The sequence below is a fragment of the Crocuta crocuta genome, unplaced genomic scaffold, assembly GCF_008692635.1.
Source record: "Crocuta crocuta isolate KB4526 unplaced genomic scaffold, BGI_CrCroc_1.0 scaffold36, whole genome shotgun sequence".
NCBI classification, from domain to species: Eukaryota; Metazoa; Chordata; class Mammalia; order Carnivora; family Hyaenidae; genus Crocuta; species Crocuta crocuta.
Genome location: NW_027532203.1, coordinates 15,302,632 through 15,328,100, shown reverse-complemented (window position 1 = coordinate 15,328,100; position 25,469 = coordinate 15,302,632). Strand labels below are relative to the sequence as shown.

The window sequence follows — 25,469 nt, the reverse complement described above, 5'->3', positions numbered from 1 at the left end:
TGTTTGTGTGATCACCCAGCAGGCACACTATTAAACTTGACTGAAGAAAAATGTAAAGCCATTTTATACTCAAGTCATTTATTCTTCACTTGGGAGAGAAGACAGCAAACAGACTCCAAAGTAAAATTTGAGGGACATTTGAAAAAGGAAAGTTCATTAACACACCTTTTAAAATACACTATTATCAAGTCGTTAGTGGCAGAACCATAACCTATTACATAATCACATTTGCAGACATCAAGGCTCTTAATATTTTCTGGTATGATTTGTAAAAGGCTGGAGGGCTATTGCTTGCCCTACAAATGAGAAGGTACAAACCCCTCAGGGGTCGAGGTTGCCCCTGCTGCCCTCATAATTTCTCTCCAGATCATCCCAGAATCCCACTGCATGTGCTCTTCTCTCACCAGCCATTCTAAGTTGCTCCGGAAAATACTATCTTCTGCTCTAGATTTATCCTGCCCTTTACTACTCACTTGCTCCACGGTCCCGCCTCTTCGAGGCCAGCATTCTTTGAAGAAGGAGATCTCAGCTATTTCACTCAACATGTTGTCCATCTTGGCCAAGGCACAAGGAGGTTTGGGCCTGAGGTCTTTCTCAGTTTGCATCAAGATACACTCTGGGCAGAAATGGGGATCCAGCTGTGGCCTCGGGAGCCAGCCTTCCTGCTGATGGTGAGGGAAGCACCTGACTAGGGGCCTCAAGCCCCTGATAAGCCTTGGCACAAACTCAGTGCAGGGACTAGAAAGTCCTTGCCTCCCCCTCAGAACTCAGTTTCATCCTCTGTAAATAAATGAGTTGCACCAAAATTGTCTAGGGACCGCTGCAGCTGTCACAGTCAAATTCCCTTACATGCTCCACCGCACCTGTGACAGGCACAAGGGAAGCTGGATGGAAGACCGTTACTGGCCACACGACCAGGGCAGAGGTAACAGGTCCGTGAGGGTATCACACAGATGGTCTTCAACATCACACACCAGCCCACAAGTTCACCTGCCACAGGCTCCTTAAAAAAATGTTGGGGTACCCTGGCCACTGTCACCTGGGCCAGGAGATAGACAGTCCTCTCATCTGGCACCCACCTGCCTCTGCAGTGATGGTGCATTAGCTCCCAGCACACCCTGCAGGTTCAAGTGGTCTGCGCCCCACACACATGGGACTTGCTCCCATCCCAGCAATTTTCTGGGGGACACCTCCATTATGAGAAACATTTGTGGAATCCGTGCATTATTCGCCCAACATGTCAGCATCTGCCACATGCTAAGATAGGAATCTTAGCAATCCAAGGGAAAGTCCTAGAACAGTTTGACTTCCTGCCACCCCATCTACTACCAACCTTCTTGCTTCATCAGCACCTGGCTTTGCTCCTCCCCTTCTCTAACTGGAGGATCCCACCCTCTCCAGGAGGCAAATGTCACTGCCTGAGCCCTGGATCCCACCCCCCACCCCACGTCCAGCACTCCACTCCACCAGTTACCCCCTTGCCCTGCTCCCATACTCCCCTTCCCCAAATTGCCTCCTCCCTGCCAGTGTTTTAACATTCTGAGACCCTTTACCTTAAAACACACAAACACTCCCTCCTCCCCAGGGGCACAAAGGATGGACTTAGAAGTGAAAAGGAACATGGTCAACACAGACTGGTTCAGAGGCTGCAGCAGTAACCCAAATGCAGGAGGCGGCTCTCAACTGCAGCAACAGGGGCAGGAATCGGAGCCAACAGGCCTGATCTGCATTTTAAAGGTATGTCACACAGGACGTTCTCTCAGATAAGAAGTATATTTTAATAGTTTTTGGCTCAGCTGAGAAGGTAATACTTTAAATGAAGTGACAGGCCAGGGAGATAGATGTTTTAGGCAGGAGGTTCTTTGGACAGGGCCTAATTACTAGTACATTGTCACTTGTCTACTCTGAGATTTTAAAGAGCTGCTGTCATCTCCAGGGCAGGAACAGATACCTGGTGCCTTCCTGCAGCTCACATGTGCACCCAGAGGTGGCCCACATATGCGCAGATGGGGTACACCAAGTATGAAAGGGATGCTAAGACAGGAAAAGGCAAAGAATGTATTTGCCGGAGATCCACCTCTAGCTCAGCACCCAGAGTATGTACGTGGGAGCCTGGCAAGGTTCGGTTCTCACCGGTTCTGTGACCACCTGTGGAGCAGCAATCAGGGGCCCAGCACACACAGCATCCCTGCACACCCTGTTCTGCAGCAGCCCCAACAGATTCCCCCCATTGGATGGAGCCACTTAACCTGTGCGAGCCCAGCACCCCTGTGGGAGTTTAGCTGGAAACCCAGTTCTCCAGTCATACAGAGGCACAGAAGAGGAGGACACCAAGAGCCCTGAAGTGGGTGAGGAGAATCGGTTCCAGGACACCAGCCCATCATGTACAATGTTGGTAACTTTGGCCGAACCTCTCAAGGCTTCAGCTCTTACCAGGGGAGATGACAGAGCCTGCCCTTCCACACTCGTCATTTGGGTGAGGAGCCAGGAGGTAATAAGGGAGACCATAAAACAACCTAAGAACCGAAGGGCAGCATAAATGAGAGAGCCACAAAGAAGGTTTAAAGGCCACTTTGGGCATCTGACATGGAGCAGTGGGAGGCGGTTCTCAGGTGCACAGGACAGCCCCGCACTCTGCAGGGCACTCCGCATTCGTCCACCATGGCNCAACCCCCATATGTGGCCAACAGAACAGAAAGCTCTCTTTTCCAACTGCTGTCAGAGCCATCATGGCTCGCACCTCCTTACCAGGCTCTTCCTCCTCCACCAGATCTCTAAATGCTACACTTATTTGGCCTTATTTCTGCCAGCTTTCCTCCTCCCCAACACTCTCTCCCAAGATGCGGTCATCCACTCCCAAGGCTTTAAGTACCATCTGTAGGCCAATCTCTCTCAACTCCATCAATTCAGGCTGACCAATCTATCTGGGTGTCTGAGGAAGGTGGGGTGGGGGATCGTGCACAAAACAATTCCCTCATCAAGCCATTTTCAACCCCCTAGAGTGTCTTCTTCCTGGTCTCAGCACAGAACTTCCTTCCACATAGTTACTGAAGCCAGAACCCGAGGTATCCTCTCTTCCGGGGAGGCAGTACACCCAAGTGGACAAAGGCACAAGGTTAGGAATTAGGGTGTCCAGATTCACATCCCTCTGTGGTTCCACAGACAAACTTATAAAACGGAGTCCGTGCTACCATGACAGGTAATGCTTGCATATCCCTTATGATCTAAGGAAACATTCCTGGTTATCATGCATTTCAAAGCAGGAAAAAATTTAAGACACATCAATATACGGTTTTACATTTCTTTTAAACACGGCATTCTCCTTCAATTAAGCGCGGTAGTTGGTCTCAGGAGGATTAGGATTAGTCTAACAGGAAGGTAAAGACAAAGTGCCAAAGTTCACCTTTTGACTATCAAAACAAGACTTCTGAGTTCCTAGCATGGTAATTGCCTTGAAATCTCGCCTACTGGTGTGGAAAGGTTTTTTTTGTTTTTTTGTTTTTTTTGTTTTTTTTTTTTTACAGTTCGTTAAATTTTCATTCAGAAATCAAGAGCCAGGCCTGGGGGATGTGGACATCTGTTTCATTTTAAACCATGGATGGAGAGAACTCAGGATATGAAGTGAGGAAGGCACACTTGTTGAGAANAAGAATCATGTGGGGTGATTCCCAGTTTGGACCTTTCACCACTCTCTCACCCCCCCACCTCCCAGCCTAGAGGGATCCCATGGATCAATCTAAGGAAGAGGCCAAGCCTCTAGGAGGGGCGGGGAAGCCCACATTCAGCTCTGGCATCCGTGGTGCAAGACGGACAGTGTACCAGTGCTGGTGGAGCAAGCAACTGATGACCCACAGGGGCTGTGGGATAACAGGAAGCAGAATGCATTTGTTGTTTCTCACGGTTTCCAAGGGTCTTCCAGAGGCCTCCAAAGGTAAGCCATGTATTCTCATCTTACAGTTCTCCAAAGTGAGAAACTCTGAACTTCTTTTGGAAAAAGTAATTTTGCTTATTTACTATCATGATAGTAAAGACATCCAATTAGTTCTAAGGATATTGCATCAGCAGGCCAACTCCATGGGGGTGGGGGGGTACAACACAGTCGCTGCCACTCAGCTCTACGATCTGGACAGGATCCAAGACACACCTCCCAGTGGTATTATACCAAACTGATTACCTGTGACCACAGTGCAGGTAAGAAGCATTCACATATTTGGGGTTGACTTGTTATCAACCATCACAGGAAGAAACTAACAGTTAACCTCTATTAATACAGCCCCCAAAGATTCAGGTCCCAGGAGAATAGGAGAGGGCCACAGGCTACTCCTCTGGTCAGTCAAGACCTCCACTCCTGGCCACATGACAGATGCCACAGTTCATGGGGCCATATTCTAAGTGTGCAATATATTCAGGAGGCAATCAGAATGAGGAATTGCTGCATGGGGAGTGGTAGCCTGGCTGGAAGAGTTTGGTGGGAGCAGAGACTAACCAGGCATTCCCAGAGCAGTCTCCAGGAGTTAAGTNGGAGGTAATCACCCTCCTCTAAGATTTTTCCAATGGTGGAACAGCTAACATCTGAGGGAGGAACACATCACTAGCCCAGCCTGGGAATCACAACACTAAAGATGCTGAAAAAGGAAACCCGATGATAGAAGATGTGACCTCTAACTTGAAGAAAGGAAGTCTTAATTGTCCTAGGCATTTCATAAACACGAGCTCTGCAAAATAGGAGATAAGAGGCTCTACAGAGATGATAAAATGAAGAGAGTTGTGGAAATGACAACCTCACAGAAATAGAAACAAAAAAAATCTGCTTTGGATTGCTGAGCTAGAGTTTATATGCATCAGGTAATTACGACAGATCAATATGTGCAATGACAAATGGAATAAAACTTTAGGAGCCCCGTGACTCAGTAGGAAAGCAGAAGAGCTGGAGTGCACATATGAACATGTATTGATCCCTAAAGCCCTAACAGAAGTTTGACACTATACATTCAGACCAATGCAGTTAAGTAGTTCACACGTCTAGGGGCTGCCCAGGAAGCAACCAGAGTGTAATTTCACTCTCAAGGCAAAAAAGAAAGCTGTCAGTTTTCTGTGTAGAATAAAAAAGTTTGAAGGATTCAACTTAAGCTGCATTTCCTCTAAACAGACTGGCAAGCACCGTCTCAATCATAACCCTCTTTTTTAAAAACAAAGTCCAAAAGAACTTCTGTAATCACATGGGACTGGCATCATTCACTTGGCCCTATTTTTTTGTTCTCTGAGGGAAACCTATGAAGAGAATCCCACCCAACTTTGATTTCTCCTTCCAGCTCAGCATTTGGACAGCAGGATTCCACTGATTAATTATCCCAGTATTTCCACCATCACCATGACTAGGTCACACGTCTATTAAACAATGTCAGAAACCATTCAAAGCACTTTTCATTTATCACATATGAATGTTTTCATTTATTTAAATTCAAGTTAGTTAACATACAGTGTAGTGTTTGCTTCAGGAGTAGAACCCAGTGATTCATCACTTACATACAACACCCTGCACTCCTGCCAACAAGTGCCCTCCTTAATGCCCATCACCTATCTAGCCCATCCCCCACTTCTCTCCAACAACCCTCAAAGAGTCCCTTATGGTTTGTATCCCTCTCTTTTCATCTTTTTCCTTCCCTTCCCCTATGTTCATCTGTTGTGTTCCTTAAATTCCACATAGGGGTGTAATCAACTCATGAATTCTAACAAGCCTGTGAGGTAGATACTAAGATACTACGTTCATCCCCATTTTAGAGATGCAGACACTGGTGCAAAGTGAGCTCAACTTAAGTCACTTGCCCAGAGTCACAAAGCCATGCTCTAGGAAGCCAGGCAGCCTCCCCAGACACCAACACCAAGCTACCTTTGTTTCATGGCATCTCCCTTTCCTACTGGACTCAGGCACATGGGCAGATGGTCTACAGCTGCTGTCTTCCAAGATAGAAACGTAAAAAAACACAGTTCAAAGTGAAAAAGAAAGTGGTTAACACGGCGTGAAAGGCATTACTGCAATGTAAATAGAAATGCCATTTCATTGTGCCAGACTTCGCATTTTATTAGCTTTGTAACCGAAAATTATTTCAGACACCTTGGAAAAACTAAATCCTATCCACATGTCATCACCACTATGAATTCCAGAAGAAACCTATGCAGAATGGGAAGTTTGACTCTGCTGTCAGAAAAAAAAGCTGTGTCACAAGAACGGTGCACAGTCCGCGAACCACAGGAGCTTGCGGTCACAGTGCGCTGCCCAGTGTAGACTCCATATGTGGGCACCACACACCAGAGCGGTTTTAGCTGCTACGGATCCTGAGGAGGAAGTGCACACATGCATCCTCCCTTTTCGGAGGAGAAAATGGAGGTGCTTTAAGTGAGAGAACTTGCCCAGGAAGAAACACGGGAAGGAGGCTGGGATGATGCTAACTGGGGTCTGTGCTAGGCCACCTCCTCACACAGGAGCAGTCCCCAAATCACGTCTGGCCAGCCCTGGGTGTGCAGGTTTTAACACTTTTTAAAAATACAGGCAACCACCTGTGTACCTATTTAGTTCAATTATTAGTATCTAGAGAAGGAACAGCTCCCCAATGGTTACAGGAGTCCACCCAGATTAACACTCCATCAACAGGTAAGAGCAGAGGCAACAGATTCGGTAGATCTGCATGTCCAATTGTGCAAATGCAGAGTGAGGGCAACATATCTTAAAATAAGTTTAAACTTATAGTGATAAAGAACAGGGGTTATCTGGGAGTAGAGGGTGGAGTTCAAAGGAACAGAAGGCAACTTTTGGGAGGTAAGGAAATGTTCATTATCTGAATCGTGGTGATGATTTCTTGGGTACATAAATGTCAAAATGTGTCTACTTGTATATGCAATTTAAATTGAACTGCATTTTAAGTTTATGTACTTTACTACCAGTCAATTAGATCTAGTTACAGTTGTAAAAAAAAAAAAAAAAAATAGTTCTTGGGCATATGTGGGCAGGTTGGTACAGGAGGCACAGAATTTTAACAGCTTGCAAACTTATGCAAAAGCAACAGTACGAAATGGCCGCCAAAAGCCGATGCCACTGTAGCCTCCCCCAACAGGAATTCTGTATGAAAATCAACCCTTCACCTCATCTGGCACACCACGACCAAGGAGCACCCATATCAGAAAGACTAAATGGGATCTAAGGGTGGCTGCCCTGGGACAGGGTCTGAAAACCACACTCGCAGGTATGGCTATGGCAGCCAGGATTTGGCCTCAAGCTGGGGCCACCATGTCTAAGAAAATGTCCGCCATCTTATACAGCTTCACTGAGCTCAGACCTATGCGTGAAAGCAAATGGAGACCCAGCAGAGCACTAGAAAATACAGAAACTCTGGATGATGAAAGCCGTTAAATACAGCAACATTCAGAGACAGTTCCCTGCTCCAGGGAGGTGCAAGCAGCATCCAAAGGACCAGCTGGGTGGGACATAGTCTCTGGCATTCTCACAGCACAACCGACTTCCACCACAGGACTACAGCCTCTCTCCTTCCAACATGTTGGACTCCCCTGGGTAAGAGAAAGAGTCAGGATTGCTAAACTGAAGACTCCTTCAGCTCTGTGAGTTCTGATATGGGCCTTAACTTCACGAAGCACGTTGGGTACATGGCAGAAGGACAACTCAGAGTCCAGGGGTATTCTTTTCTAAATTCGCCATTTTAAAAGCAGAGAATAATATACACTTACACGGTTTCTTTTAACATAGGGATGTTATCATTAACCACATTCACTGCACATTTAAAGAACTTTCCCCTACACTCAGAAATTTAAACAATAAAGCTAGAATTTTAAACATGATAGGTTTTATAGTGCTTTCTATTCTAGCTAAGAGGTTACAAAGGGTAATCTTTAGGTAAAGAGAACATCCCAGAAAGAATCTGAACAGAGGGGAACTACTCAGGACATGTTCTAGAAAGAAGAGATAATGTCAGAGAAGAAATTAAAAGCTGTTCCTTTGTGTGCAGACATCCTGAGCATCTCCTACATCTTGTCCTAAAGCAATCTAGTCCTGACCAGTCCTGACTTGAAGTCATAATGAATGGGAAGGAAAACAAAACTTCATCTATCAATTGGGGTTGACTGAAGTCATAATTTCAAAGTTTGCTGTAAAAATTCAACAAGTCAGTGCTCCTCACTGGCCGTCCCAGTGATTCTGTCATTTGTTGTACTCAACAACAGCCAACGAACTTCAACATCCACACTCCAAATGTTCCCAGTGCTCAACAGCTTTCTAAGGCTCTTCATGATTTCCCACTGGGTCCAAGTCCCGGAGGTAGAGTCAATGTTCTCATAAAGGGTGAGGATACTAAGGGGCGCCTGGGTGGCTCAGTTGGTTAAGCACCCAGCTCTCGATTTCAGCTCAGGTCATGATCTCACAGGTCAGGAGTTCAAGCCCCAAGTTGGGCTCTGTGTGGACAGTGGGGAGCCACTTGGAATTCTGTCTCCCTCTTTCTCTCTGCCCCTCCCCTGCCTCCTCTCTCAAAAAAACTTTATAAAGTTTTATAAGAAAAACTTTATAAAAAATAAGCTTTAGGGAAAAAAAGGAGGGGGTTAGGACACAGAACCACAGAGGCCAAAGCGTCTGTCCATGGACCACATTACCAGAAACAGACCTTGGACAGCAAACAATTCACAGTGCAACAAAACCTGGCTCTGCTCTCCTCAGAATGACCATGCTCTCACGGAAAATAGGAGCCCAATCACAAAGTACTTCACATTCTCAACTTCCCCCAAACTGTACAAAAATCCTGAGTAACAACTACTTTACGTCATAGAATAAGGAAGAAATGAACACCATTCTAGCTTAAAATGATCCCAAAGCAAAATGTGGATTTAGGCCACCTACAAATAGTTCTTTTTAAAAATTATCTTCCCAACAACCCTAATTCCAGAGTCTGTAGCTGAAGAGATTGTAAACAGTCCTGAGTCCCTTCTCCTATAACCCACAAATACTCCACCCCAATTACCAGGATAATGTCCAATCTATCATTTTGACCTCCAAAGATGGAAAACAGTTTATCTCCTTTCTTTTGCAACACACATCTCCACCCTCTCCTTTCTACTTGTACCTTTATCCCTTTAACTCCCTTCCTCCTGCTTACCTGAAAGGCCTCTAGGTTTCTGGGTTACCCTTTTAATACTATGGATACTCATTTCCATACTGTTCCCTGGAAGACATTCAAGTTCTCTACTAACCTTGCATACTTCGAGGGACACAAATCCACCAAGATACCCTCTCTAGGGACCCAAGTAGGGTTTATAAATTCGATTCCTTCTCTCCCGCTTGAACACAGGCTTTCTGCTCTCAAGGAGCTCCTTTTCATTTCCAGAAAGGCTCCCGCCTACAACAATCTGTTCTATTCACCACTGGGCCCCGACCACAGGTGTGTCTGCTTGCACTCCCCATCCCTCCCTCCCCAGGATCCCAGGCAATAGCTGTCCCATCTCTCACCGCTAGTCACAGCTTGGCAACACAGAAGAGCCAGATGGAAATGTGTGTGTTCAATTACCTTGGCTACCTGAGCAAATAGATTTGCTTTGCAGTGTCTCTACTCTTTCAGGAAAAACAAACAAAAAAACAAAACAAAAAAAAACCCTACAACTCAAAAAAGGGATTAGACCTGGCCAGCCCAGTAAGATGGCGGGCTTTCACCAACAAAGCTAGAAAATGCATCGAAACTTCAGTCTCATTGTAGAACCTTAAATACTTTTAAACCAAAGGGAAAAGGTGTACCCTTTGGCTCTCAGTGTCCAGAGGACCAGCGTCTGCTCTACTTTGGAAGACCATCTGGATCAGTCAGTAGGTACCACTGAGGGAGGAAATAAGACTTCTCAGCTAATGCAGGGGCTTCAAGGCAAACTGACCAAGCCTGGATACCAGCCTCACCCATTTACTATCTTCATAACTTTGGCTGATAATTTAATATCCTTAAATCATATCCTTGCCTGCATGGTGGGGATCATGGATCTCACTTGGAGAAATGCATTAATATGTTGATTCCTTCTGTTCTTCCTTGAGCATCAATTCCATGCCCTAAGACAAATGAAAGGGGTATGTGCCACAGGACTCACACTGGATAGTTCCCTATTATTCGTTATACAGGGCCATTTACAACAGAGAAGTTATAGCCACAAGAGGCTAAGCTGCTTATAAGATGTTCCCATCCCTGGAAATGGTATAGGAATGTGGAGAAAGGAAAGATTATGAAGTAGTTTCCACTGGGGGAAAAAATGTTCTTTGAACATTCTGTGTCCTACCTCCTTATCTAACAAGCTCTAAAATGTCTCCATACTTGAGGCCAGTGTTTCCCAAAGAGTGAGATCAGTCCCTTGAGAAAACCCCTGAAAGTTTGACCATCTCTTCATCCCCTCTGTTAATAGCACACAGCCTTCCCAAAGTTGACCCTGGCTTTCACCAGTCTCCAGTCTGGGCCCCAACTGTACAGTTGAGAGCCCCCTACAGACCCATTCACCATGTAGGTTAAAACTTTCATAGGTATTGGTTCCTGACCATACCTCTGGTTTTTAACTGTTTTGAGAATTCACACAACACCCAATTCACTCTTTTGAAGTATACATTTCAAAAGATTTTCAGTAAATGTGCCAAACTGTAGATCCACCACCACAATCAATTTTAGAACATTTTCATCCCCTCCCTAAAAAAATACCCACATGTAACCACTCCCCATCTCACCTCTAACCTCAAGCCATAGGCAAACACTAACATGCTTTCTCTCTAGATGAACATTTCATGTAAATGGAATCCCAGGATATGTGGTCTTTCTGTGTCTGGCCTCTTTTGCTTAGCAGGTTTTTAAAGTTGCATCTCTTACCACCTCACGCCAGTCAGAGTGGCTAAAATGAGCAAATCAGAGAACTCTAGATGCTGGCGAGGATGTGGAGAAACGGGCACCCTCCTACACTGTTGGTGGGAATGTAAACTGGTACAGCCCCTCTGGAAAACAGTGTGGAGGTTCCTCAGGAAACTAACAATAGAACTCCCCTATGACCCAGCAATAGCACTGCTAGGAATTTACCCAAGGGATACAGAAATGCTGAGGCATAGGAGCACATGTACCCCAATGTTCATAGCAGCACTCTCCACAATAGCTAAAACATGGAAAGAGCCTAAGTGTCCATCAACAGATGAATGGATCAAGAAGATGTGGTTTATCTATACCATGGAATACTACATGGCAATGAGAAACAATGAAATCTGGCCATGTGTAGCAACATGGATGGACCTTGAGGGTGTTATGCTGAGCGAAATAAGTCAGGCAGAGAAGGACAAATATCATATGTTTGCACGTATAGGAGGATTAGGAGGAACTTGACGGAGGAACAAGGGGGAGAAGAAGGGCGGAAATGGTGGGGGAAAGGGAGAGAGGCAAACCATGAGAGACTCTTGAATGCTGACAAAAACTGAGGACTGATGGATGTGGGGGGGAGGGGGGAGGGGCATGGAGGAGGACACTTGTGGGGATGAGCACTGAGTGTTATGTGGAAACTAATTTGACAATAAACTATTTGTTAAAAAAAAAAAAAGTTGCATCTCTGTGGTAGCATGTAGCAGGACTCTTCCTTTTTATGGCCAAATGTTTCACTGTATGAATTGACCACTTTTTATCCATTCATCAGCTGATGGATATTTAGATTGTTTTCACCTTTTGACTATTACGAGGAATGCTATAATGAACATTTTGCATAGAAGCTTTTATGTGAACATATTGTCATTTCTCTTGGATAATTATCTAATTGTGGATTTGCTGGGTCATGCTGTAATTGTGTTTAACCTATTGAAAACTGTCAGACTTTCCTAAAGCGGCTGCACATTGTACATTCCCACTAGCAGCACACGATTCTAATTCCTCTACATCCTCTCCAACACTTGTCATTTGGTGTTTTTCAAGACCCAGTTTAATCATACAGTTTTCTTGGACCATCTGCAATAGTCAAGACTCCAAACTCAATTCAAATGACCCATGCATGGCTTTTACATACACTTTCTGCTGTAACAAGTGTTGTGGCCTATGTTTTCTCTCTCCAACCAGACTATGTGCTGCAGAGTTGGGGAAAGTTAAGGTTTTTAGACTGGAAGAGCAGGCATACTGGATCTTTGGGAGAAAGGGGTAGTAGTAAGCAGTGGAGGTCAGTCCCCTTCTCACAGAGAATTAGAAGTTCTCATGCAGTGGCCAGAACTTCATGAATGTGAGGTTTGACAGGATTCATCTTTTTCTTCACTGCAAATCTCCATTTACTCTCAAGTCCAGCCCTAGTGACTTCAATAGGGATGGGGACAGTGACCAGACATTGGATATCCTGGTGCCTCCACCTCTTTCCTCCAGCACAGCACCCTGTGGGAGCTCTCAGGATGGGGATGATGGCTTGCATTTATTCCTTTGAGCTGTGACAGGCTCCCCAACCCACTCAGAGCATCACGAGCCCCTGATGTGAATAATATCAGGAAAGAAAAATAAAATCTTCAGTGAATCAAGAAAAAGACTTGCTGAATCTAAGGCCAACTAAGTCACAGTCTCCCCAAGACTAGAAGTGATTAACTTTGGTTTCTTATACCTTTCATTCTTCCCAGCTGTTAGAGGCTCAGATTCAAAGCACACTGTTCAATAGCATAATTATTTCAACTACTACTGATGCATCAGGAAGAGCACAGTCGGCAAGTATTGTTGAATATGTTCTAGCCTCTAGAATTAAGAGAGCAGGTCTCTATTGCAAATATAGCAACAATCCTCCCTTCCCTGCAGCTGACCAGTAGGCCTCCTCTTTCCCTCCACAGAAAAGATTCTGCTGGGACTTCCAATGGGTCTCTCAGATCAGTAACAGAAACCCTAAGCAGCTGACACCACCATATTCAAAAATAGCTCTCTCCTATGACCCCACGTGCTGGTCTTCTACTTCTAGTGTAAGCTCATGAGCAAAAATTGCAGAAGAACTTCAGCAAAATTATTTGGCTATACCTTAGGACTCAGTGGGTACAAGGAGTATAAAACTTAAAACCCTTCAGGAAGCAATTCCTCATCCAACTGTAACCTCCAAGCCTCTTAATTGCCAAATTCATAACCCTAGGGCAAGGTTTTATTACCATCACCCTGAACAGCCACATCCCCTTCTCATGGTTGTGAACAAGGACCCCGACAAGTGAAATAGCCCAAGTATAGAGGAACCATGAACCCAGCTTCAAGCATGGAAGGAAAGAATGGAGGCATCTAGGCAAGAGGATCTATGGTGTGGATAAAGCTGGAGGCTAGGGGACTCTAAAAGCTATCAGGGCACCTCAAGAAGTCTTTGGTAAAAAACAACAACTTCTGATACAACTAAGCACAAGTGGCTAAGAGGAGGAGACAAAAAATATTTATCAGTGACCTCCATCCAAAGAGAAGTCAAAGAGCTACTAAAACTTTTAGCATAGTAGGAAGTCACAAGTAACCCACACTCACCTTGTTTTATAGCCACAAAAAAACCATCCTCCAAAGGAGAAAGATAGCTGAAGACTCAGCTTAAGGGAGTCTCCCAAGGCCTCGAAGCCTGTCCAGACCCCAAATCTCTGTCCACTGTGGCATACACTTGACCTCCCACAGTAATATATCAACAGGGCTATGTACTAAAACATATGAAAACCCATTCTTGTCTCCACATGGCCTTACATTGAACCATGCTTTCAGTTAGGTTTGTAGTAAGTTATTGAGCTAAGTAATTTCTGGCCAAGCCCTGAAGTAGATTTATACAGTACATGGTTTTTCTTATGGCAATAGAGATGTCAAAGGTTGAGACTATTTTAGTGCCCCCCCTACTCTCCTACTACATTTAGGAGAAATAAAATGGTTATGGATCATTCTGTTTGTTAAACTGCTCAGTTCTCCCATCATTACTTATTTCGAATGTAGTATAGATCTATAAGGAAGCAGAACTTTTTATATACTGAACTGTGCAACCAGCAATAACACACTAAATCTGTAAACAAGCCTAGGGAAGCAGTCTTCCTTCTTGGAAACTTTCATTGGGCTGATAATTATACTCTGAAATCCACTGAAGCACAGATCATCTGAAATGGGATTCTCTTGCTCACTCAAGTAGCCTAAGCAGCCCTTCTCCCCATGAAGGACTTTCCTACATTTGCAGCTAGCTCCTTACAGAGTGTTCTGTAGAGATGGCAAGAAAGACGGCTGAAAAGATGCAGAATGTTAGTGTTAACAGGAACACGCATTTCCACCAAAACTTTGATGAAACTTTCTTTCCCTACCTTCTGCCTCAATAGCTCAAGACCACCCATGTCGTAATTAGTTTTAGTTGTCAACTTGGCTAGGCCAGGGTACCCAGACATTTGGTTAAACACTGGTGAAGACATTTTCTTAGATGATATTAACATTTCAAATCAGTAGACTTTGTTTACCATTTGTTTACCATTACCCCTCATAATGTTGGTAGACCTCAACCTATCAGAAGAAGGCTGATACTCTACTCCAAGATAGAATTAGGACACCAGACTGCCTTCAGACTTGAAATACTTCAACTCTTCCATGGGTTTCCAGCCTACCAGCCTATCCTGAAGGTTTTGGATTTCCCAAGTCTCCACAATTACGTGAGACTATTCTTAACACACACACACACACACACACACACACACCTGGTTTACTGGTTCTGTTTCCCTGCAGAACCCTAATATAATCACCTCTCCCACTAGAAACTCTAACACCAAACAAAAAAACTCCAACCCACTATGCACAACTACTACTTTGAAATTCCTATTTCAAATGCTTGGTATGTAAAGAAGCTGTGGAGGAGTCCTGGTTCCTTCAAAGGGAGTCTGCAGTGGCATCTGCAAAATGAAGGGTGATGTTAGAAAATGAAGGAGGGGAGAAAAGAGCCAAAAGGAAGCCAAGGAGAGGGGAGATCTAAGGCATACATTTATTTCATTGCTCACAAAGCTATCGAGGTCTTGGGAGCCACTGTTCTTCCAGAGTAGGTTCATGTTCCCAAGAATAAGATGAAGACATGAGGAAATGAAGAAAGAGAGCCTGCACTGGTTTGGTTTCCAATACTTTTACTAAATCCCAGGAGCACCGCCTGACTGCTGGGCAAAAGTAGCCACGGAAGGTAGAAACTTCTCTTCCTACCAGAAAGACTACCCAGAAGGACTCCTGGGCTGAGGTCATTCTTACCTGGCCATCTGCTTGTAAGCTTCTTCTGCCACAGCAAAGATGTGGGGGTCCATGTCTCCCATGTTTTGGCCGCTGTAGGCATAGATGACATCTTGACCATAGATTGGCAACTGTTCATAAGGATTAATGGCAACAAGCACGATACCTGCAAACAGACAACGCAGTCAGATTCTGACAGCAAGACAGTCACCTGACATCCACTTTCAAAGACCCTTGTTCATATCCAAACATGAGAAATACAACCAATCACAACTAAATCAAGATGTGTCTGTGTGTTGACCAGGCACTGTGCCAGACCCTGGTGAAGGCTGGGCCTCCACATGCCTAAGCACATGTACATGCACACACATGTACACAAATGCTCAAATTGAACTTCTGAAATACATAAAAACATTGCACTACCAGAGAGAAGAGGATGGTTAATTCTGTCAATAGGTGTTAGGCTTTATTTTTTAATATTTTTTTAATGTTTTTTTTTCCTTCTTCTGGAGGAAGAGCAGAGAGGGAGGGAGACACAGAGCCCAGGCTCTGAACTGTCAGCACAGAGCGTAACACAGGGCTCAAACCCACAAAACAAGAGATTGTGACCTGAGCCAAAGTGAGAAACTTAACCAGTTGAGCCACCCAGGTGCTTTAACAGGTGTTAGGCTTTAAAAGCCATCTCGGAGTTGAAATCTAGGAAACAACTTTCTTCTGTGTATGGGTTATCTTAACTGAACACAAACAAATTGTGGTCACTTAACATGATTGGTTTACATATCTTAAGGTCAAATCTTGACTCAGCCAGTTATGAACTGTGTGATTCTGGCAAATTAACCTCTAAGTGCCTCAGTTTCCTGGACTATAATATTGGGAACAGTAATTACCTTTACTTTACTGTCCTGAGGATAATGATTAGGATAACTTAGACCAGCATCTTGCATAGTAAGCACTGTGTGTTAGGTTTTTATTAGCTTACATCACATCATGTATTTTCTTTCTACTTTTTTTTTTTTAACTTGCATCCCCACACATATACAACGATGGACTCAATAAATGCATATTTCAGGAAGAGTCAGCGAATCCTCTAACATTCCAGATCTTTTATGGAAGGGCACATAATATTTGAGAATGTAAAAAGAAAAAAAAATTCTATCATCTTCAAGAGAAATGCATGCCCTTTTCTTTCCCAAAAGAGCACATTCTGGATATCAAAAGAACCACTGACAAGGGCACAAAAATTTAAGCTTTTCCAGGCTTGGGGAGAAGAGGAAAGACAGGAATGGAAAAATTATTGCCAAGCTGGGAGATCTCCTCCATTGTGCTCCCCTCTGGTGTTTGAAAAGGGACACAAGTCAAGAAAATGAGAAGACAAACTAGAGAAGGAAAAAAATATTTGCAAAAAACAAAACAAAAAAACAAAAACAACCCGTATCTGATAAAGGACTAGTACCCAAAATATATAAGAACTCTTCATGCTCAATAAGGAAATGAACCACCTGATTGAAAAGTGGGCAGAAGATATAGAAATCGGCACCTCACCTAAGACACAGATGGAAAATAAGCCTCTAAAAAGATATTCCACATCATCTATCAGTAGGGAAATGCAAATGAAATACCAAAAAGACACCACTATACATATAGAATGGCTAAAATCCAGAGCACAGACAACACCAAATGCTAAGCAAGGATGTGGAGCAATGGAAACTCTTCTTCATTGCTGTTCAAATGCAAAGTGGTACAGCCACTTTGGCGGTCTCTTATGAAACATACTCTTACCGTAGGATTCAGCATTCACACTCCTTGGTATTTATCCAAAGGAGTTGACAACATATCCACACCAACACCTGGCATGTGGATGTTCATGGCAGCTTTGACAACTGACAAAATTTACAAGCAGCTAAGATGTCCTTCAGTAAGTGAATGAATCAACTGTGATACATACAGACCATGGACTCTTAGTGCTATAAAAAGTGATTTATCAAAGTATGAAAAGACATGGATGGAGCTCAAATGAGTATTACTAAGTGGAAGAAGCTAATGGGTATACAGCCACATATAGGGAGTCCAACCCCATGGTACTGTATAAAAGGCAAAATGGTAAAGGCAGTAGAAAACATCANCAGTGGATCTGCGGTTAGGATATAATGGTGGACACGTGTCATTATACATTTGTCCAAACCCACAGAGTGCACCCCACCAAGCAGGAACCCTAATGGAAACTATGGACTTTGGGTGAGGAGGATGTGTCACTGTGGGTTCGTCAACTGGTGCAAACGTACTGCTCTTGAAGAGGACACGAACTGTGGGTGAGGCTAAGTACATATGGGGGGGGGAAGGGTATTATATGGGAAATCTTGATCTTCCCCTCAATTTTGCTGTGAACCTAAAGTTGCTTTAAACAATAAAGTCTACTTAAAAGAAAGAAATACCAGAGAATACTTGGAATAATCTTGTTTGTTACATTTCAGCCTAAGGGGAAGGGGCTAAGGGAGGAAAAGGACACCCACCAAGCCTTCAAATGGAACTTTGCTCAAAAAGACAACCTGAACCAAAAAATAAGGCTCCAAACCCTGATAAATTCCCATAAGGCTAATGACATGGATAATTCTTTTTTTTTTTTAATAGTTTATTGTCAAATTAGTTTCCACATAACACTCAGTGCTCATCCCCACAAGTGTCCTCCTCCATGCCCCTCCCCCCTCCCCCCCACATCCATCAGTCCTCAGTTTTTGTCAGCATTCAAGAGTCTCTCATGGTTTGCCTCTCTCCCTTTCCCCCACCATTTCCGCCCTTCTTCTCCCCCTTGTTCATCCGTTAAGTTCCTCCTCAACCTCCTATACGTGCAAACATATGATATTTGTCCTTCTCTGCCTGACTTATTTCGCTCAGCATAACACCCTCAAGGTCCATCCATGTTGCTACACATGGCCAGATTTCATTGTTTCGCATTGCCATGTAGTATTCCATGGTATAGATAAACCACATCTTCTTGATCCATTCATCTGTTGATGGACACTTAGGCTCTTTCCATGTTTTAGCTATTGTGGAGAGTGCTGCTATGAACATTGGGGTACGTGTGCTCCTATGCCTCAGCATTTCTGTATCCCTTGGGTAAATTCCTAGCAGTGCTATTGCTGGGTCAGAGGGGAGTTCTATTGTTAGTTTCCTGAGGAACCTCCACACTGTTTTCCAGAGGGGCTGTACCAGGTTACATTCCCACCAACAGTGTAGGAGGGTGCCCGGTTCTCCACATCCTCGCCAGCATCTAGAGTTCTCTGATTTGCTCATTTTAGCCACTCTGACTGGCGTGAGGTGGGATCTCAGTGTGGTTTTGATTTGTATTTCCCTGATGAGGAGGGATGCTGAACATCGTTTCATGTGTCTGTTGGCCATCTGGAATGACATGGATAATTCTTCAAAGCAGCCTTACATGTTCTACTAGTTGCTAGAGAGTTGTATAAAACTCTACTTCAGATAGCATTCAAATTTTGGTATTATACTCTAAGGCTATACATTTTCCTAAAATACCTCAGCTACTTTCAGAGCAGCAACACGTGTGTCCTGATAACTCAGAACTCTGGGCCACACTGGTCACTCTCAATAGCTGAAGCTATAGGAGCCAATAAGCATTTGGGTAAAAATGTACAGACATCAGGACGTATTCTAAAAGGGATGCCTTTAAAAATTGAAGCTGATGGTCGTTTATTCCTTTCTCCCAAAATGAGAGATTTTCGTTGTTATTGTTGGGAAAAAACCCCAATTGAAGCCTCTGAATATTGATGGTCTTTTTCAAATAGTATCGCCATGAGCAGCTGGGTTGAAGTTGTATTGGGGGCAACTACTTCTCAAGCACTGAAGTCTGGCAGAAAAGCTCACCAAAACTTAGTAGTCAACCCACTAATTCCAAACCTAAGTGGATTATCATTGTGAAAATAACTCTGGTCCCCAGGCCTCCCTTGTGATCACAGACAAGACCATGGCTCTGAGGCACAGCTCGGAGAACCGCCACAAAGAAGCCCATGGCATGATTCCTCAAGCAGATCCTAAAATCATTTGCCCCTCAGACAATGGTTTATAAGGAACCAGATTTTACCATCCCACTTAATGCTCCAAAAAAAAAAAAAAAAAAAAAATGGAATGTGGGAAATTGAGAGATTTCAAGAAAACCAAATAGGAGATGTTCAGGACATTTTATTATAAAGTATTCGTTTTCTGCTCATGAATTTGATAAATATTCATCATGCACCACATCTGTACATGGGAAGGGAGAGAGTCAGACAAAGACAGGACTTTCTCAGGCAGAGAACAGAAGCCAGCCAGGCATAGGTTTATAGGAGTGTGCTCGGTGAAGAGAGCAGACACCCGAGTTGGGACCCTGCGATGTATTTACTGCTCCCCTATAGGCTAGAGGACTATGCCTAAGTCAGTTAAGCCACATTGTGTGGTCCATTTCCTCCCTGGCTGAGCTGTGATTAACACCAATCACCCCACAGAGATGTAGGGCAGCCTAATTAAGCTACATTCACTGATTGCAAACCTTTCAAGGGTCTCCGTTGAGAGGTACTTAGGAGAATGCTAGTAGGATTCCTAACCATTAGAGTTTAACACATCAAGTCTGAAGATCATAAGTACTTTCAAACACATGCAGCCGAGAGATGCACACCACTTACCACAGTAAGTGTAGATATGGTTCGACTCCAGAAAACGGACCTTTAAATTATGCAAAACTGCAGGCTCGTGTAGATAGCTAAGGGCAGTTAGGTCATTTTCTCCCACCAAGATATCTGGATTCCGCAAAAAGGGCAGCTGGTTGCCTCGGACATCAATGGGGTATTCCCGAATCTAAAGAAATTCAAGTAATAGACACAAAAAGGCAGCGTTATGAACCATTTAGCCTGCATCCAATATCCTGTCAGAGTAGCTAGGATCACTGTCCTAACATGATCATACATGATGAAGATAGACCACCTTCTTTTAAAGATGGGCAGACTGAACAAAGTACTTGTGTTGCCCTAAGACCAGCCCAGGAGGAAAATTTGCCGGTAACAGAATCTCAGTGTATCAGGATAAAAGACTGAACGACATGAGAGATTCAGGAAGCACACCAGGATATAATGACATGTTCTACTGGCTTTTCAAAGTTTAAATACTTACTGAGTCTTGAATCTTGAAGAGGCACTGCTCTTTCTCCCGTGCAGCCAACCTTCGTCCCGTTTAATGCTGGTGCCTTCCTCTGCCCCATCATCCAACATGTTCTTTTTTTTGAATTGCCTTTTAACTAACTGCTCTCCACAAATGCCCTCCAGCTGTACATATACTCTTCAACAACCTGACAACAAGCTACTTCTAGGGCAGTAATCTTATCTATATGTGTGTATAATCAAGAAGTCTCAAATGCAAGGTGCTCTTCTTATATCAGCATAGCAGTTGGACAGGAGTACTCAATGATGCTTTTTGACAGGTTATATTTAAAACTGACTCATGTACACACTATTATATTATGTACTATCTACGTAATAAAAAGAGGATGCTCTTTCTTGGTATTTAAACAGAAGAATCTTAGCTATGGTTTATCATGTTCTAAGCTCCTTATGGTGTTAAAAATCCTCTAAGCACTTGTAAAAACAGTTTCCTCAAACACTACTTATAATGTTTAGGAGCCCTGGGGTGGGATCCAGGAATCTGAGATTTTGAAAAATCCACAAGTAGTTCTGCAACAGGTGGCTTATAGATACTTTAAGAACCACTATTCTATAAAAGACTTTCAGGAAATTCGATGGACATGGCCTCAATTTAACTGGAATAACAGGTTTTTAAAAACATAAATGTTAGTGTTCTCTCCTATTCCTCCCACTTTTAGATGGTCATGCACAGCCAGATATGAAGGTATATTATAGCCAGCAGGTATAGTAATGGTGGGCTGACATCGGCAGCAAAGTGAAACCTAGTAGCAGATCCAGAAATAAATGTAAGCACAGAAGGAAAATTTGTTCAGGATAATGCTGAAGCAAATAGTTAAAAAGGAATTTCCACTATAATAGCAGATAAACTTGAAGACTTTTAGGAAAAACAAAAATAGAGCTAGTGTACTCATTCCCTCAAAGATCAAATTAAGTTTTAGATAAAACACCAAAAAGAAAAAAAAATCAAATGAAAAAACGCACTGAAATAAAAAACAAAACAACAAAATGTAGTCAGGTAGTTTCAAGAGCTTTGGAAGGAAGTACTTTTAGAGGATGATGCAAGAAGTATGCCACCAAATTTTGTATTTTGAATGTAAATAGAATTTTTAATCCATCATAAACACTGTATGCAGAGTGGAGGATGACGATTCTCCATTACCTAACTAAATTAATCTTAATATCCAAAGTTTTACAAAGCCAAAAAGAACACCAACACCCCAACAGAAAATTATGCACAGGCTAAGAGCCACAAGAGGAATTACAAAGGAACATGAAAAGCTATTCAGGGTCATTAACCAAACAGATGCAAATAATGGATTATTAGCACTATTTATCACATAAGCAAAGGTGTAAAACCCTCTAAGACCTTAAATATGATGTGGCCCAACAGGTGTACTGTTCGTGGGTTCAGATTAAAGGACCTTTTTAGGGGACAGCTAGCAACACCAAGTCTGAAACTTTCATGAAAAGACTTCTGAGCTTCTGAAGACCATCTTACAAATGAGCAAAGATATCCACGATCTATAAACAGAAGGTAAAACATGACAGACACCTTTATTTACAGACAAGCAGCTCCTCACAACATCCTGAATTTACAAAGAGGCACGTTGCAGAATGAAATCTAGGGTTTTTTTTGAACTCTATAGAAGGACATCCCCGCAAATTATGAATTACCCATGCTAGTGAGGTTTCCCTCGTTCAGGTTCCTGTCGGGGGTTTGTGTGTTAATCAAGGCCCTTCTCTTTTTTGCACAAAGGTCTTTCATCAAATCGACTCCATGCAGGAGGCCAGTAAACTATCCTCAACAGGGTACAGACAGAATTTCCAGAAGGTGGGCAACAAGGGGAAATGGAGTGTGTGGAGATTTTAAGTTCCAGAGGTGATGGCCCCCTTCATCGCTGGCTGAGTCACTGGTGTCAATGGGACTCTGACCCGACCCTCCCACTCTGAGTCTTTCTGAAGACTTCACCCACGGAGATGTGTGTCACCCCCATGGAAAGGAGCATGTTCACTCTGCATGTCCTGTGTGGCTCTCCATTCCCCTCCCATCCCCGGTACCCAGCACAGGACATGGCCAAGTGTGAAAGCACAGAGCTTACCTAGCTCAGCCCCTGGTTTCTCAGATTAGAAAGCCAGTGCCTGAGCACAGGGTCTTTAAACCCTGAGACAGAAATGCTGGTGTTTGAGTTTTCCTCCGATTTCTCTTTCCCTCAAAAACTCTCCCAAGTGCAGAGGGAAGAGCATATGCAATTTCGTGAAAATATGGCCCACAAACAAGCCAGTGGTACTGGTTACAGTGAAGCTGAGAAGTAAAACTGCCCAGAGCAGCCGCCAAGACATAGGCAGGCAGGCTCGAGATTCAAGGTGCAGATTTTGTGGGGTGTGTTCATCCAGAGAAAAGCTGGGAATGAGAGACTTAAGGTTTTTTTTAAATAGGATTTTGATGCGAACGTTGCTATTAGTATTGAGCTTTATTTACAGCTAACATGGTTTTACTTGAAATCTAAGCATTTAGGACATGATCAGGGACCATGAACACTTTCTGGCACAAAAGACTTCACTATGTAACAACAAGGCCTCTGGAGGTGAAGAGGGGGCTTAAGGTTAACACTCATCACAATACTGAATTCTGTCACCCACCTGGAAGGAACCTCAACCTCCCCCTTGAGATTAGGAAGAGATGGGCCTCTCCAGTCAGTCCCCACCTAGCATACTGGGACTAACCACAACTCGAGAGTATAGAGGAGGAGGTTAGGAGATTAGTCCACACCTGCACTTTGCAATAGGGGAGCATATGGAAGTTACATTTGTTGAAATGAAGTACAATCAAAACTTCTCAGGTCTCAACCATACACAGTCACATTTCAAGGGCCCAGTGACTACCATACTGGACAATACAGACAGACATCCACTGTCACACGATCATCTTTTGTAAGGTATTGGTAGTGATCGCTCTATAATCTGTGGATCTCTGGTTTTAGAATACTTAGTAGGTGCTCAAAAAACATTAGCTGAAAGGAGTATCTGATTTTTTCATGACCTCTCTCCTACTAATTCATATCCAGGTTACATAGAACTATATAAATAGAATATAATCATAAAAACATCTTTGACAACTTCCACCACAAAGTTTTGGAGCTAATAATCAGCAGACATGGTAGATAAAGGCAACTTCTTGCTTGTACTCTATCCATAGAGCTAAGACATCCAGACGAAACAGAAGCTAATGAACATAGGGTTACCAACTAGCAAGGAATTGGGGTTAACCCAAGAGCTACACACGTCACCCTCTAGTGGTAATGGCACCCAACTAGAAGTCAAAGAGGGTAGATGTGGGAGCCCGACAGTGACCACAAGAAAGCGTGGTTAGGGACACAGGGATGTGCCTGCACACGGGGCTCCCTGCCTGGGCAAAGCATGCCTGCAAACAGGATGCTCTGCCAGGAGGCCTGCACACAATATCCAAGTTTAATGGTCCGCTTGCAAACGAGGGAACATGCCCTCCTTAGAAGTAAGGAGAAGGCTGGAATTGTGAGCAGGCCTCTTAGTAAACATGTTGTGGTCGCTTCCTCCCTTTGCTCCCCCCTGTCCTTGAAATGTGTTTGGCTACTTGCCCTTAATTGGTAAAGGAATGCATCTTGTAGATTTCAGTTTGTATCCAGTTACCGGGGTATGAAATAAACCGCAAGAGGGGCTTGCGTAGAATTGTTTCTCCGGCCGGAGTTGTGTCTGTGTCTGTCTTTTGTGTGTGTCTTGTCCTTTGTCTCATTTCATCCGCAACAGTAGAGAATCATGGAGCATTTAGGTATCTTCTCTACCATGGCAAATATTCCTGCTTTGTAAAGTCAGCAAGAAACTCACACGTAGCTGCCCAAGAGGGTTCCAAGAAGAGTGTGGATTTGGAGGAGTGTCTAAAAGGGTGCCATGAAGGTAGAGTCAAGATCTCACTAAATCTCTAATGATTCCTGGCCTTGACCTTTTTACACTCTAAACCTGATACACTTCTGTATGTATTATATCCATTACAAGGGAGACAAATTTCCACAAATGCACAGATGTATAACCAGACCCTGGCATATAATTGCTCAATTGTTTTTTGATGAATGAATGATACAAGTAATTAAAGAAAGAAAATGGCCATAAACAAAAACTTAGAATTAAGGAGTTAGAATTTTAGNTAAATTATAACATGAATCAAATTAAGGGTTTGATTTGTTCACTTATACGTTTTTCTAAGATACATTTAAGGAGTCATTTTTTGATCACTGGGGAAAGAAGCCCAGCCATCTGTGCATGGACTCCCTAAAGCCATTCTGCGTGCCTCCAGTGGCTCAGTCGGTTAAGCATCTGACTTCGACTCAGGTCATGATCTCACGGATCGTGAGCCTGACCCCCACTTCAGGCTCTGTGCTGACAGCTCAGAGCCTGGAACCTGCTTCAGATTCTGGGTCTCCCTCTCTCTCTGCCCCTCCCCTGCTCATGCTCTCTCTCAAACATTAAAAAAAATTTTTTTTAAAGAAGTTTGAGTTTTAAACAAAACTACAAGCAGGATAAAAATAAGGAGTCCAGGTTCATCTTTTGATTGCATTTTGTTGCAGGAAACACAGCTGACACACTCTGTTAGAATCATGGGATCTCAGTATGACTTTTGACTTGGGATCTCTCAGCCATGAACAGTCCAGACCATCTTCCTGCAAGGGTTAAGTCCAGGATTCCTCAGCCTCTACCATCTTAGGACAGGGGTTGCAGTGGGTGCTGGCCACTCTGCACAATTGGATGCTTAGCAGCAACCCTGTGCTCTACCTGCTGGATGCCAGTGGCAGACCTTCCTCCTCCATCATGACAGTCCAAAAGGTTCCCAGACATGCCCAAACATTCCTTGCCCGGGGGGTGGGGGGAGGGAGTGCAGCGAGAGCAGATGCAAAAATCATGGCTTCACCCATCTCTAAGCAGAAGCAGCCAGGCAAAATATCCTCACTGATGGAAGAGATCACGATTACAGAGGAGGAAAAGGGCAGTTCCAGGAAGGACGCAGATGGTAGTGAGGATTACATGACAGTATGCATGTACTTAA

The 25,469-nt window shown here is 43.7% G+C and overlaps 1 protein-coding gene across 1 annotated transcript in view; it reads right to left on the bottom strand.

Moving 5' to 3' along the window:
- Positions 1-25,469, bottom strand: part of MYO5B (myosin VB) — a 307,312-nt gene that overhangs the window by 162,916 nt on the left and 118,927 nt on the right. The window contains exons 3-4 of the mRNA XM_077777644.1: positions 19,883-20,054; positions 15,231-15,375 (exon numbers count right to left, since the gene is read on the bottom strand). Coding sequence (XP_077633770.1) covers positions 15,231-15,375; positions 19,883-20,054 — 317 coding nt within the window. The remainder of the gene's footprint in view (positions 1-15,230; positions 15,376-19,882; positions 20,055-25,469) is intronic.